Source organism: Saccopteryx leptura, chromosome 1, assembly GCF_036850995.1.
Source record: "Saccopteryx leptura isolate mSacLep1 chromosome 1, mSacLep1_pri_phased_curated, whole genome shotgun sequence".
NCBI classification, from domain to species: domain Eukaryota; kingdom Metazoa; phylum Chordata; class Mammalia; order Chiroptera; family Emballonuridae; genus Saccopteryx; species Saccopteryx leptura.
This window is the reverse complement of record NC_089503.1, coordinates 139,155,070-139,171,125: the sequence shown is the minus strand read 5'-3', so window position 1 is coordinate 139,171,125 and position 16,056 is coordinate 139,155,070. Positions and strand designations below refer to the sequence as shown.

Sequence of the window (16,056 nt, the reverse complement as noted above, 5' to 3'; positions counted from 1 at the left end):
AATGGAAAGAGTAGGTTTTGGTGCCCCTTGTGTTTGTTTTTTACTCGTTGGCCAGTATGAGTCTAGAATAAAGGAAAATGGAACACCAGTTTTTGGCTCCACTGTTTCTTTGCAGTCTGTCCGGATTATATGTGAACCTGCATTGGCCAGGCGGCTTGATGGTGGCCGTGTCTACTGGCCATACATATGGGATTAGAAAGTAGTTTATCTTAATTATAGCTCATAACTATATTAGTAAATGTCATACTGTTATTAGTTATAGTCATTAAGCTGCACTTTTCTTTTTCCTTAAACAAATGGCAGAGCCTGCTTCTAAAACATGAATGACTTTCTGCATCCTAACCCAAGGATGGCAAATATTGGACAGGAATGGACTGTTTCTCACCCGTTTCCTTCCCCTGTGTTTGGGAGACATTGTGAGTGAATCAAAACACTTTTTTCCCAGGGAGCCAAGATGTAACGTCAGAATCCTTCACAATAAAGCACAGTAGGTAGCCACCACAAATCATTCAAAGTTGGCATACAGAGTGAAAGCTGTTATCCAACGTAGCATGGCACATTAAAAACAGTGTCCTACAGACACTGAGTTTTTGATGGTATAAGCCAGTGTTAGTCAACCTGGTCCCTACCACCCACTAGTGGGCATTCCAGCTTTCATGGTGGGCGGTAGCAGAGCAACCAAAGTATAAATAAAAAGATAGATTTAACTATAGTAAGTTGTTTTATAAAGATTTATTCTGCCAAATTTAGCAAAAATCCGACATAAAGTACTTGGTAATTATTATTATATACTTTAACTTGCTGTAACTCTGCTTTATTAATTTTATAAAATAAAGTTACTTCTCTACTTTATAAATCACCATTACTGTGGAACTGGTGGGAAGTTAGAAAATTTTACTATTAACAGAGATACAGAAGTGGGCAGTAGGTATAAAATGGTTGACTACCCCTGGTATAAGCCATAAGAATTATTATAAGCAAAGTGCAAGCAGAACATTCCTGCATTCTTGATTCAGACCTTCTCTTATTCCCAATGCTTCCTTACCGGGAGTATCACCAAAGCTGCTTCAGTGACTATTCCACTCCATCGAGTTACCATATATTACTGACAGGATAGAGAACAAGTCTTGAAATCTGTCAGAAATGAAGACAAATCAATCACTTTCTAACTGAGTGACTTCAATCACATTACTACTTCTCTTCCTCATCTGTAATATAAGTTTAACATTATATTACTCAGAGTAAATTGAAAAGATTGAACAATATGTTAATGTGGCCAGCAAAGTATTTAAGATGTGTGGCAGTTTCATTCATGTTAACTGCTGTCTCCTCTCACTTCCCTTTTCCTTTTGTTTGTTGGTAGACAAGGTGACACTTGTCAGGCAACTGAAGAAAGATGAGACTCATGGACATAGACAGGGGTGCAGTGGTTACCAGGGGGAAGGGAGGGGTGGAGAGGGAGGGGGATGGGGGGAAAGGAGGGGTGAAGAGGGAGGGGAATGGGGAAGGGGAGGGGCTTAAAGAAAAACAAAATATAGGGTGACGGAGGATGATTTGACTTGGGGTGATGGGTATACAGCATAATTGTCCAAATGATGTGGAGATGTTTTCTCTAAACCTATGTGCTCTGACTGACCAATTTCACCCTGTTAAATATAACTGTCTACAATAAATTAAAAAAAAAGAAATATTTACTGGGTTCTTACAAGAGCACTATCACCTCTTGCAGTGCTGTCAATAAAATTGCATTTCAGTGGGCACTCTATTTGCTTACCAGATATTCTTTGGGTGGGGCTCTTACACCTATAAAAATGTGAAAGAGTACAGAAAATTTAGGAAGACTGTCTTAGCAATTCTTAATATAGTGATGGTTATGTATGTAGGTAGAATGATATGCTTTGTGATCATAGTTCAACAACTATTTTTAGAAGTGTTGAAATAATAAATAATTCTTAAGATATATCTATTGTACCCTGTGAGAGGTCCTAAACAAGAGAGGAAATGGTAAAGTATTTGTTCTCCTGACTCTATAAATAGAAGCATGATTATAAGATACATGCAAATTGCAGTAGATACATATTACTGTAACAGGATGTTAATACTCCAGTCTAAAGATACTTCCTAATGATGATTCTCATAGAATCTATATAAAAGGAGTAAAATGAAATGTGGAAAAAGAATTCTTATTATATGTGCTGCTTTCATAAAGTAGAAAAATAAAATAAATGCATTTTGGAGAAAACCATACATTGATATAACTTACTGAAAGCATATTTTGTGAATCATTAAAAAATCAGAAAATTTTCAAGAAAGCAAGAGCTGAGCATGTTAAAGTATTCAGAATCTTAGGTCATTATAATACATGACAGCATCTTCTGGCTTTAATTGCGGAATTCTATGAACAGAGGCTTTAACTGTCACTGCATTTAATTAGAGAATGCTCTTCTAAAAGCTATTCATTAACAAATAATCCAGATAAAATTACGCTTTTAAGAATCTAGGTTGGCTCATCTGGTTAGAGCACTGTCCCAAACACCAGGGTTGTGGGTCTGATCCCTGGTCAGGGCACAATACGGGAGGCAACCAATGAATGTACAACTAAGTGGAACAACAAATGAATGCTTCTCTCTCTCTCTGCCCCCTCCCACCCCTATCTTCTTCCTTCTCTCTCTCCTCCCCATCCCTTACTCCTCCCTTTCTCTCCCCTTCCTCTTTCTAAAAATCAATCAATAAAAAATTTGTATCTTCCTGTAGCCATATGGGAGGCCTTTACATGAAAATTTTATTCACTGGCATTTTTTTTGGTCATGCTATTATAACTATTTTAGGAGCCAGATTGCAGGGCAGAAGTGAAATTATGGTCCTTTTGTTGTTATTTTTAGCATTTAATCCTAGAGTGGCATTAGTAATCAGCAGAAAAAAGAAATACACACTTTTAAATTTTATTTAGAAAATTAAATTTAACAGGGTGACATTGATCAATAAGGGTACATAGGTTTCAGGTAAATATTTCTATAGCATTTGAACTAGTGATTATGTTGTATACCCATCACCCAAAGTCAAATCATTTTCCATCACCTTTATATGTCCCTTTTTACAACCCTTCCCCCTTCCCCACACCCCCCCTAAACAATTCACTTTTATCTATGTCCACGAGTCTCAGTTTTATATCCCACCTATGTGTGAAATCATACAGTTCTTACCTTTTTCTGATTTACTTATTTCACTCACTATAATGTTATCAAGGTCCATCCATAAATGTCACTATGTCATCATTTCTTATGGCTGAGTAGTATTGCATTGTATATATGTACCACATCTTCTTTATTCAATCCTCTATCAAGGGACACTTTGGTTGTTTCCATGTCATGGCCACTGTGAATAATGCTGCGATGAGCATGGGGGTGCATGTGTCTTTATGTACCAGTGCTTTCAGGTTTTTGGGATGGATACTCAGTAGAGGGATTGCTGGATCATATTGTAATTATATTCTTCATTTTTGGAGGAACCACCATACTTTCTTCCATAATGGTTGTACCAATTTGCATACCCACCAGCAGTGAATGAGCCAACCTAACAGGTGTGAGGTGAAAATTCATTGTAGTTTTTATTTGCATTTCTCAAATAGCTAGTGAAGATGAGCATCTTTCCACATACCTGTTGACCATTTATTTGTATGTCCTCTTGGGAAGTGTCTGTTCAGGTCCTCTCCCCATTTTTTAATTGAATTGTTTGCCTGTTTGTTGCTGAGCTTTGTGAGTTCTTTATATATTTTGGATATTAACCCCTTATCAAAGCTGTTGTTTGTAAATATATATCATCTTCCATATAGTTGGCTGCTTATTTGTTTTGTTAGTTTCTTTTGCTGTGCAGAAGCTTTTTATTTTGATATAGTCCATTCAATTACACTGGGGAACAATTTATTTTTCCATTTTCTGTTGCATGATGTTTTAGAACGGTTTCTATATATTTCTACATCGCTGATTCCAAATCTGAAATCCATATTTTAGTTCATGCCCTAGTTTTTATGCAATTTTAATTTCTTTTTGTTACAGTTAATGGCATGCATTGGTTTTTAAATTGGAGTTAAAGGGCAACAACTCTTGGATTGAACATAACCACAAGGCAATTAATGTTTTACAAACATCACTTTTACATAATTGTAGTTGCTTTTAAATGTAAAAAATTATTATCTGATAAAAACACCCTCTTATTTTGTTTTAAGATTGAATCATGGCTTCTTTGAGTAGGCATAAATTTAAGAATAGTCCTGACACATTGTTATATATGAGGATGTTACTTCAATGTCAAAGGTGCAATATTTCATTACTTGTGACACGTGCATATATTGCCTATTTTCAAGTTCTCCTTGGTGATCAAGACAAGAATTGGGCTCCTCATATAGTGTGTCATATTGTGAGGAAATGCTTCATGACTGGACAAAAGGAAAACGCAAAGGAATGCCTTTTGGTATTCTCATAGTTTGGCGTGAACCAAAGGACCACAGCAGTGACTGTTATCTCTGTCTAATACATACAAAGAGCATCAGCAAGAAAAAACAGCATATCCTAATATTCCTTCAGCAATACAACCTATCCCACACTCTGAGACACTCCCAGTTCCAGTTCTCAATCGTTTTATTTCTTCTTAGGACGAAGAAAGTGAACATGGTGATCAAGTGTATTTTGATAAGATGCATGAGGAAATGGTTGTAGAATCTGAAGGGTCTTCTTCTGATGCCAAGCAGTCATTAACCCCTCAGCAGTTTGGCCAGCCCAAATTGAATGACTTAGTAAGAATGACATAAAAATTGTCCTTGACTTTCTGAAGTCTGAGGAGCATAACTGGATCATTTGTGTGGATCTTAAAATGGTAAATTTCCTGCTAGGACAACAGAAAGGTTTCACGAAGTATCCTTGCTTTCTGAGTTTGTGGGACAGCTGAGCTTGGAGAAACACTGGATACAGAAAGAGTGGCCGAAACGTGAAGCTCTGGAAGTAGGGATGCAAAATATTATGAATGAACCTGTAGTTAATTGAGACAGGATCATTTTCCCCCAACTTCACATCAAACTTGGCTTAATGAAGCAGTTTGTTCAGACTTTGAATAGAGAAAGTGAATGCTTTCAACACATTATTTCTGCTTTTCCTGCCTTGTCTTTCAAGAAGATAAAAGAAGGTGTATTTGATGGACCTCAAATTCGAGCCCTCATATGTGATGAAGAATTTGCCAGGAAGACGAATAAGGAGGAGAAAGCAGCATGGCAGTCTTTTGTGGCAGTTACAAAGAACTTACTTGGCAACAGAAAAGCAGAACACTATGAACTTCAGGATCAAAGGATGCTGTTGGCTTTCTGTGACATTGGATATAACATGAGCGTTAAGATTCACTTCCTGAACAGTCACCTTAATAAGTTTCCTGAAAATCTTGGAGCTGTTAGTGATGAGCAGACTACTGCTGGAGCATCAAACGAGATTGTCCTCAACAAGTACACAAACGCAAGAGCTACAAACGCAAATTTTTGCCCGAATAGAATTTAAATAAGTTTTGCGCAAATTTTATGATTAAAGTAAGTGTTTTAATGTGGACAAGGCCTACTGGGGGTGAGGACGACGGAGACACAGAGATCGGACTCTGGGGACCAGGTTCAGTGATGCAGATCCGATTTATTCAAGAAGCTAGCTTATATACAGAGGTTCAGCCTATAGGGTGTTACAGCGTGTCCTTCACAGCCAATGGCTGGAAAGGTCAGGGAGCTGCCTGGTTGGAGCTGAGTCACCTTCCCACAGCAGGCGAGCTCCCTCCTGGGTGTGCCTAGGAGGATTTCAGGTGCTATGAGTGTTCTCATAGCGTTGTATCAGCCACAGCTGCTAGGAATGAGCTCTGCACTCCACTTACATTTTAATATGTTCTATTTCGAAACTGTAGACAAATTCTGATGCAATCATATCTTTTAGTGTATTAGTGTATTTACTGCATTATATAAATTATTGTATTTTCACAAAGAAGATGCCCAAGAAGACATTCTACTTCATTATGTTAAACTAAATGTTGAAAATTTTATAAGATGAAAACCTAAAATCTTAAATTGTAAAAAAACTGTAGCTTACAGAGAAAAACTAATGTCAGATTTGAGATCAGCACACTCAAATTAGGTAAGAACAAGTGTTTTTGTGGATGCAACAAAAATTTTGTTCCCCAGTGTTATTTTTGTCTTTACTTCCCTTGCCTTTGGGGTCAAATTAATATATTGTTCTTTATAGCCAAGAATCCATGAATTTAGTACATATATTTTCTTCTATGTAATTTATTGTTTCAGCTCTTATATATATTTAGGTCTTTGATCCATTTTGAATTAATTTTTGTGCCGGGGGACAAACTGTAGTCAAGTTTCATTCTTTTGCATGTGGCTTTCCAATTTTCCAAGCACCATTTATTGAAGTTTTTTCCATTGTGTTTTTGGCTCCTTTGTCAAAGATGATTTGTTCATTGATATGTGGATTTATTTCTGGGTTCTCAGTTCTGTTCTATTAGTCTGTATGTCTGTTTTTCTGCCAATACCATGCTGTTTTAATTATTGTGGCTCGATAGTATAATTCAATCTGTCAGTTAATGTGATACCTCAGGCTTCATTCTTTTTCCTCAAGATTGCTTTGGCTATTTTGTTTTTTTCATGGTTCCATACAAACCTGGTAATTTTTTGTCCTATATCTTTAAAAAGTGACATTGGAATTTTGATTGGGATTGCATTAAATTTGTATATTGCTTTGGTTAATATGGCCATTTAAAATATGTTGATTCTTCCAATCCATAACCATAGAATGTTTTCCCATTTTATTGTGTCTTTTTCAGACACAGACACATTAAAGTAGGTTTTCCTTCATTCTTGAATTTGGTGATTCACAGTGGTAGGGTATTTGTTTTTATATTTTAATTGGAATTTACCTAGGTTCTGCTAAGTTAAAATAAATTGGTGTTGGTTTGTGAATTTGCTTTTTTTCAAATCAAGAAATGAACTACCTAATGAAAGTATTCAGAAACGTACAGTACTTCAATTTGAGCATTTTTGATGTGTGAAAATGTTTAAAATTAACTTTCACCCTAAATAAGTTCAGTGAAATATAAATTATTGATCATAAGAGCTCAGAAAATGAAAACTATTAAATTAGGAAAAATATTGTAGTACTTGATTAATTTTAGGATTTTCTTTTTTTTCCTTTCCATTGTTCTTTATTGAAAAATGAGTTTTATGGCCCTGGCTAGCTGGCTCAGCAGCAGAGTGTCAGCCTGGTGTGTGGAAGTCCCAGGTTCAATTCCTGGCAAGAGCACACAGGAAAAGCACCCATCTGATTCTTCACATTTCCCCCTCTTCTTTCTTTCTATCTCTCTCTTCCCCTCCTGCAGCCAAGGCTCCACCGGAGCAAAAGTTGGCCTGGGCACTGAGGATGGCTCCATGGCCTCCACCTTAGGTGCTAGAATGGCTCCGCTTGCAATGAAGCAATGCCCAGATGGGCAGAGCATCACCCCCTGGTGGGTATGCCAGGTGGATCCTGGTCAGGCACATGCAGGAGTCTGTCTCTTTGCCTCCCTGCTCCTCACTTCAGAAAAATACACACACACAGTTTTATGTAATTGATATGGTGAAAGACAATAAAACATGTAATATTTTAAGTCTAAAGCTTATTCATGTATTTTATTTACATATTTAACAATCATCTATTGGAACATTTTAACCTTTTTCATCTCATGGCACACATAAACTACTAAAATTCTGTGGCACACCAAAATATATGTATTTTTGCCAACCTGATAAAATTATGTATAATTTTGATTCATTCACACTGGATAGCTATTGCTGTCATTTTTAAATCTGACAATCTAAGGGAAAGAGGTCAGTGCTTCTGACTAAATAGTCAGGTATTGTATGTTTTAAAAATTCTTGCAGCACACTGGCTGAAAATTGCTCCTGTATTGATCTGTGTGATAGATACCAGAAGAGTGGTTTCTTCTCAATTCAGGCTTTAACTGTCTTCTCATAAACTGGTCTAGGAAATGCTGTACTTCTTAATATTTAGCAGCTGTTAACTACATTTGTATAAAATTTTAAAATATTTTAAAGTAAAATTAGAAGTTTATGATTTTCTAAGTTTACTTTTAATTTTAATATGCCAATGATGTAATTCTCAGATCAAGTTATTAATAGGCATACAATCAATCCATTCAAAATTTTCTTTCAGACTATGCTTTATTTTTAAGGGTATCATATTTATTTAATATGTATTTATATTTACTATATATTTTATTTAGTTTATAGATACAGATCTATAAACTGATATGTATCACTGACCTAATAAATATATACTGTGAATCAACAGTATTTCTCTGAGAAAAGTGTTTCTATAATACTATTTATTTTATTTCATGTATAATTAAAATTAGCTTTTTAAATAATTTTGGAGTGAATGAAGGCATATTTGCCAGAGCTTATAAGTCAGGAACTGCCTGGGAAATGGCTGCAACTAACTTTATTTTAAAGTTCTTTAAATATTGCTCTCCTAATGTGTTTTGTTCGTTTTTTCAGCCCTGATATATATTTTAAGGCAATATTTTTCATTATACAGTATTATCTTTACTTTGTTACCAGAGAAAATAGGTTATTCTGTGGTGTTGCAGGAAGAGAATTTCAGGGACACACATGCTGGAGAAGTTTTAAGTGATAGTGGCAAGGTTTATCAAAGCAAAAAGCAAGAGTGCACGCTCAGAGAGGAAGAGAGCTGGCAGGAGAGAGGGCAGAAGCTGTCCCAATAGAGAGTTTTGGGTTTGAGCAAGGGCGGGCTTTCCTTCAAACTGTCCAATCTCTTTCCTGGTTTGGGGGGGCTTGTACTTGTCCCCGTTTTATGGTTGCCATTTTGGCTTCTACTGTGCCATATTCTCACCATTTTCTTTCTCCACTGTTAGCTGGGTGGGCTCTCAGGGTGACTGAAAAGCCATCCATCCTGCCTAGTGGATGTTTTGCTCCATTTCATGGAACAATGTTGGTTACTCTCTGGAGTGGCTGTAAAGCTGTTTTTTTCCTACTTACGCAAATGTCTGGTTCCATTTGCTCCCTCCTCTCTCATTAATATCTAACTTCCTTCTCTTATCATTTGAGCAATAAATTAGAGATAATATACAGCACAGTATATCCAATTTTATTTCTGCAAGGTAACACTGAGCTTTGTTGACAACATTGTTTCAAAAAGATATTAGTTACATGTCACTAGACTTCAAGCATAATTTATACATTTTATTATGCTATCTGAGTAAAAACTGATTTGTTTCTAAACTGTTTAGTTTTCTACTTTGTGAGTTTATGTCTAATGCACGCTACTGTTTTCTTTCACAGATATAATATTAAATACAATAACAAGAAGTTTTAGAATAAAAATATGTAGCATGCTTCTGTATTTCTTGGAACATCAGATACCATCAGGTGAGTGCTTTTATTCAAATACAATCAGTAGTACTTAGGCCAAATTTCGACTTTTCATAGACTGAACTATTGAAGCCTGATCCGTTCCAGTTTGTTTGGATGATGGTAGTACTTTTAGTGCCCTGAGAAATTCACCAACCTTATGGAAAAATATGCATAATGCATTATCAGATATATGACATTATAGTGTAGTAATGTTAGATTAGTAGTTCCTAATAAAAAAACTTTAGTCTTAGGTTACACAGAGAACAACTTAGTGACTGAAATAAATTTATTTCATTGTGCTTTAGTGTTCACATGTTTAAAATTGGAATACCTGCCCCAATTCCCACACTGGGATAATTCAGATCTCATTTTTTTTTATAAGGAAAAACCTAATTCCAACGGTTATTGTAATAAATAAAAATAGACTTTCTTTCTTTAAGCCTGTAAGCCTATTTCCAACAATTCTTTATTTCAGACATCAAATCACATAACAATAAAAATGTAAAAGCCACTCTTTATTGCACATTTACAATATATTTGACAACCTTATAGTTAAATGAATCACTCAGTTACATTTTGGACATGCATTGCTGTTTTAGACTACTGAAAACCAGTAAATAATGTTTTCTTTCTTTAGGTGAGTAATCCTGTAATTCAAAAAGTGTTAATATATTTCTCAAAGTCTCTATTGGTGTGGGTTAGTCTCTTTTTAAATATTTACTATTCTCTTCTTGAAATAATTAAAAATGCTGCACTCAAACTATTATCAGGTCTGTATGAAAAAGACAGTCAGCTTTCTTGGTAACAGGGACATAACTAGGGATGTCTGGAAACAAAACTGAATATGCTGTTAGTTTCAGAGAATATGGTTTATCTTTAATGCATATAATCGGCCCAAATCGGCCTGGGAATAAGTGGTGACTGACTACATAGTTTTTCTGATATCTATCCATATTATCATTTCATTTTATATTTTTACTATTTTTAAGTGGAGAAAAATCTCAATATTTACAACAAAGATAAGTAAAAAAAAGAGACACTGTAAAATTAGAGCCCACAAATCCTAAACCAAGAACTATGAAATTAATAGTGCATTGTTGCTAAGAGCTAGAAAGTTCAGTTACATGAAAAACATTAATAAGTTACTTGTTCTCCGACTTTCTATAAACTTCCACATTTTATATAATACATTATAAAAATTTCAAAGCACACTTAAAAAAATGTTTAAGTGATTGTTATCTACATCGTCTGTGATTGTTCAACTGTAATAAGGTGTGAAAATACCTAAAATGGAAAGAAAAAATAGCAAAGAAAGCAGAAAATAATGAATCCAATGACCCAGTTCACGGAATAAATATAAATGATCACCATATCCATGTCAAACCACCAACCACGGCTATCGTCTTCAAAGTGCAGATAATCCATTCTGTGTGCACCATGTGGGAACTGCCTCCTGGTAACTGGAGCTGCACGTCTGTGGAAACCTAGAAGATGCACGGATATGTGATTTTAAAGTTCATTATATTCAGATCTGTGGTCTGAAAGGGCACTTCACTGTGAACACAGGTACCATGAACTGAGCATATCTTAATTTCACTGAGTGATTTGTTATATACAGTGTGTCCGTAAAGTCATGGTGCACTTTTGACCACTCACAGGAAAGCAACAAAAGACGATAGAAATGTGAAATCTGCACCAAATAAAAGGAAAACTCTCCCAGTTTCATACCTATTCAGTGCAGTTCGATGTGGGCTCACGCACAGATTATTTTAGGGCTCCTTAAGTAGCTATCCCGTATAGCCTCTACAGACTTGTCACTGACTGATGGCCTACCAGAATGGGGTTTCTCCACCAAACTGCCGGTTTCCTTCAACTGCTTATCCCACTGAGTAATGTTATTCCTATGTGGTGGCGCTTCGTTATAAACACACCGATATTCACGTTGCACTTTGGTCACGGATTCGAATTTAGCAAGCCACAGAACACACTGAACTTTCCTCTGTACCGTCCACATCTTGACTCTCACGGCCGTGGGCTGCTCCGCTGTATACACGGTGTTACATCATCATCTGCGCAGGAGCACATGCCGCCACGTCATCCAACAGAAACTGGGAGGGTTTTCCTTTTATTAGGTGCAGATTTCACATTTCTATTGTCTTTTGTTGCTTTCCTGTGACCGGTCAAAAGTGCACCATGACTTTACGGACACACTGTACTTGACAGTTTTTTCAACGATGAGCAATTATCAGAAGTCTCTTTTAGTTAAGAGTTTTAGGGACACTAAAATTAGCAAAGCTAATTAATTAAAATTGGTGAAGCTAAAGTAAAATTAACTTGACTTTTCATAAATTTCAGATTATATGTCTACTTAAATGATTGGTTGGTACATAAAAAGCAAATCTCAAAAGTACATGATACTAAATGATAGGAGTAAATAAATATGACATTTCTGAGAAATATTACATCTCACTATGAAATGCTGTCTTTTTCTTTGTGACATTTACACACAAATTATTCAGAGCTTGAGTATATACTGTCCAATGGCAACCTAGTTTTGTTGGCTGACCAATATGTAATTTCAAAAGTCTCTAAAAAACAAAATTGAATTTTCTTAAGATTGATAACCTGATTATTAATCTTTGCTTTTTACTTATTTACTGCCTATTTTATTTCTGCACTTATGTTAGTGAGTGAATACAAGAAACTGAACATTAAAAAAGATGAAGTCTAGTACTTGTTAGTAATTGGGGCTAAAGGTTTTGTGATGCTCAAGCTTAAAGCAGATTCTAGTTCACTCACTGTAATAACTGAGTAATATTAAATATCATGCTCTTAATTAGGCTGCTTATGCTGATCACTAGGATTACATTTTCCTGGGTGTTAGTACAGTTATTAAAGTCAAAGTTCTTTGATCAATAACAGTCCCTAAATTATTGTTTATGTATGTTTAAAAGTTTAAGGTGTAAAAGATGATTTGACATATGGCAAAATGGCTACTATAGTCAAGCTAATTAATATATCCATTTACTCTAATTGTTTTTTGTTGTGAAATCCTGAAGTCTACTGTCTTAGCAAATTTCTAGTATCTCTTTTTATATATATGGTTTACAAATATTGTCTCCTAATCCATAGGTTACCAAACAAACAATTTTGATTGTTTCCTTTGCCGTGCAGAAGAAGTGTTTTGGTTTGAGGTAGTCCCTCTTGTTTATTTTTGCTTGTGGTCTGAGCTTTTGTGGTCATATCCACAAAAACCATCGTCAAGGTATTTGCCAAGAAGGTTACCCTCCTTGTTTTCTTGCAGAGTGTTAAGGCTTTACATTTTGAGTTAATTTTTATATTTGGTGTAGGTTAAGAATTCAATTTCATTCTTCTGCACTTTTAGTACCCTAATTGAAAATTAGTTGAACGTATTTGAGTGGGTTGTTTCTGGGCTTCCTATTATGTTCCATTGGTCTATGTGTCTGTTTTTATGTTAGTGCCATACTATTTTGATTATAGCTTTGCAATATAATTTGAGATCAGGAAGTATGATACCTTGCATCTTCTCAAGCTTGCTCTGGCTGTTTGGAGTCTTGTGGTTCCATACAAATTTTATGATTGTTGTTTTCTATTTCTGTGAAAAACTGGTGTTTTGATAGGGATTACATTGAATCTTTCTATTGCTTTGAGTAGTATGGATAGTTTAACAATATTCTTCCAATCAATGAACATGGAATAGCTTTCCATTTAGTTGTATCTTCTTCAATTTCTTTCATCAATGATTGAATTATACTCAGATAATGTGTCAGCTCCTCTATTTATTTGTTTACCTTATTAGTATTATCTGCAATCTGATTTCTTTATAGGATCCTGTTTAATTAAGTTTTTGTCCATTTTGTACTGGTAGTTTAGCTAAAGCTAGATAACATAATCCAAAATCCATTTAACTGGGCATATATAAACTTCAATATACTGCAACCTACAGAAAACAAACTAATAAAGTCAGCCCTTCTGTGTTGTCAAACTTTCAGCTTTCCTTAGCTAACATCACATACCATCAGGTCATGTAAGTAAGAATGCCAGTGCAAGTCCTCATTAAATATTAATAAACCTTAATTTTTCTTCTGTGTAGATAATGTAATATAAATTTTGTTATCTCCTTACATTCAGATGGATTGCCTTGCATCCAATGTGTGGGCATTCTGTTTTAGAGAATATTTAGAGGATTACAATCTCAACAGCTTTTTAAGGTATCTAAACATTGTTCTCTCTAATAATAGTGACATTTAACAGGATAGGGGCCCTTCTGTTTGTATAAGAGAGGGGGAAATAGGAAGAGTTTTTCTTGCATTCAAAAATTATCCTAACACATAAACAAAAATATTGCCAAAGTAGTTTATATACCTAAAGACTTCATTACAAATTTGGGCTGGAGGTCAGGTAACATTGTTATTGGAAATTGTAACTGTTACTTTACATTTAAAAATATGTGATTTATCTATCCCAAAAGATTTTTTTATAACCTCTAGACTCAAACATTTCAGTTATTTGTGTCAAAGGAGTAATAGTATTAATGGCCTCCATTTAAAATGAAAATTTAGGAAACAGTACACTTAAAACCATTACAATAAAATACTTTTTAATACATCATTTCAAAAAAAGATTTATATTGGAAGTTAATGGAGTGAGAAGCTTCTGCACAAGGAATTCACTTTTACACAGACTTAACCACAATCTACATACTATTGGTGATAAACTGATAATAATTAGTTTGGTATTAAGTCATGGTTTAAAGAATATCAAAATTATTAGTACATTTTAACTATGCTATTTTAAAGTAGAGAACACAATAGAAATACATACTTCATACTTTTTTGGCTACATCATAGTGAAGTGAAAATCACTCCAAGCAATTAGAAAATTTAGATTCTTGTGCCAATATTAAACATGCTCATTATCTTGTCAAGTCAAAATAAGTTTCTCTGTATCTGTTGAGATGTTCATATGGTTTTTTCTTTAATCCATTAGTGTGATGATTCAAACAGGAGTTTTTAAAAGTGTTGAATACATTTTAAAAGATCTGTTAAAATTATGAATTAAAGTGATAGATTTTCCAATGTTTTATCATTCCTTCATACATAGGATAAATTCCATGTGATCATGATATTGGTTTTTTATGCACTAGTGAATTCCACTTTATACAGTTTTATGACATTTTTTATGCCTATTTCAGTAAGGAAGATTGGTCTATAATTTTGTTTTATGCTACTTTTGCCTTGTTCATATATCACAATTTTACCAGCTTCACAAAACACATTGGCAGTTAGGTGACAACTCTCCATGGATCTCTGTATGTCTGCATATGTTGCAAGCAGAGGTACTGACTGCCTTTGTTCTATACTATTTTTTTGTTATTTTTATATATGTTGCAATATAGAATGTCCCTCTGGGAAGGTTTGGTTTATAGCATTAGAACAGGATATGTAATGCCTGTTACGAAAGATCTGTGTTTTGTAAGCCTAGAGCTCTTCATGGTAATGCACCCCACCACATGTGTAGCTATCATCTGGCCCTACTTGTAATGCTCTAAGAAGTGGGGCTGCTCGGGTGTCCATCACAAATGCTGCGGCCCTGGCTGCTGCTGTGAGTAACAAAGCATCCTGATCTCTGATGCAGGAGTCTCATGTCTTCTACAAGCACCCATAAAACTGGCAGACTATGCAAACAAGTTAAATCTCAGACCCTTACCCTTTCTCAATATACTGGCAATCTTGTGCTCTATTTATACTCTCTGAAATAGTTTGCATAAAATCAGAATCCTTAATGGTTTGGTTAACCTAACCTATAAAACCATTTGGGCCTGTAGTCTTTTCAGGTGTGGGGGTGTATTTTTAAATACTAATCATTGTTTTAAATCATTTTTTATTTTCAAATTACTGTTGGCATACAATATTGTATTAGTGTCAGGTGTACAACCCAGTGATTAGACATAAACCTACTAAGTGATCATCCTGTTAAGTCTTGTACCTGTCTGATATCACATCTACATATTAGAATATCAGTTTATTTAATAGTTATTAATCTATTCATGTTTTCTAGTTCTTCTTGAGTAATTTTCAGTAATTTTTGTAAACTTTATCCATTCTATCCAATTTTCAAATGAATTAGACTAAAATTTTCATAGTTGTGGTACATTTAGGGTTCTTCTTAAATATTCTGGTTTCCTTCTGAGTACATGCTTTATTTTCACTTCTTTGCCCTTTAGAAGTTAGGCATAGCCATTAGACTTGACGAATGAAAATACTGTATATTGCTTCTAGGTAGAGCATTTATCAATTTGAGATGGTGCAACAAAGTCTTTTCCTCCTCCACAACATCCAGCGAGGCACCAGACAGAGGCGCTGTCATTCTGGGACCTAAAGTTGAGCATGGTGTGGAGTTCAGAGAAGAAAATATTTCAGTGTTACTATGAATTCTGACTGAAATGATAAAGTGATTTATAAAACTATTAAGGAGCGACAGTCACGAAAGTTGAATCCGATTTATTTTCCCGTGTGTAGGAAAAAAGAAAAGGCACTTGGAGAAATTTACTGCATGAAATCAAAAAGCAGGAAGGA

At 35.0% G+C, this 16,056-nt stretch overlaps 2 protein-coding genes across 9 annotated transcripts in view; one reads left to right on the top strand and one right to left on the bottom strand.

Moving 5' to 3' along the window:
• Window positions 1–16,056, top strand: part of SREK1IP1 (SREK1 interacting protein 1) — a 471,033-nt gene that overhangs the window by 299,480 nt on the left and 155,497 nt on the right. The gene's annotated exons all lie outside the window — the stretch shown is intronic.
• RNF180 (ring finger protein 180) overlaps window positions 9,903–16,056 on the bottom strand; it is a 206,718-nt gene continuing 200,564 nt past the window's right edge. For all 8 annotated transcript variants that reach the window (XM_066375807.1, XM_066375789.1, XM_066375818.1 and 5 more), the window contains one exon: window positions 9,903–10,941. In XM_066375807.1, coding sequence (XP_066231904.1) covers window positions 10,742–10,941 — 200 coding nt within the window. In that variant the 3' untranslated portion in view covers window positions 9,903–10,741. The remainder of the gene's footprint in view (window positions 10,942–16,056) is intronic.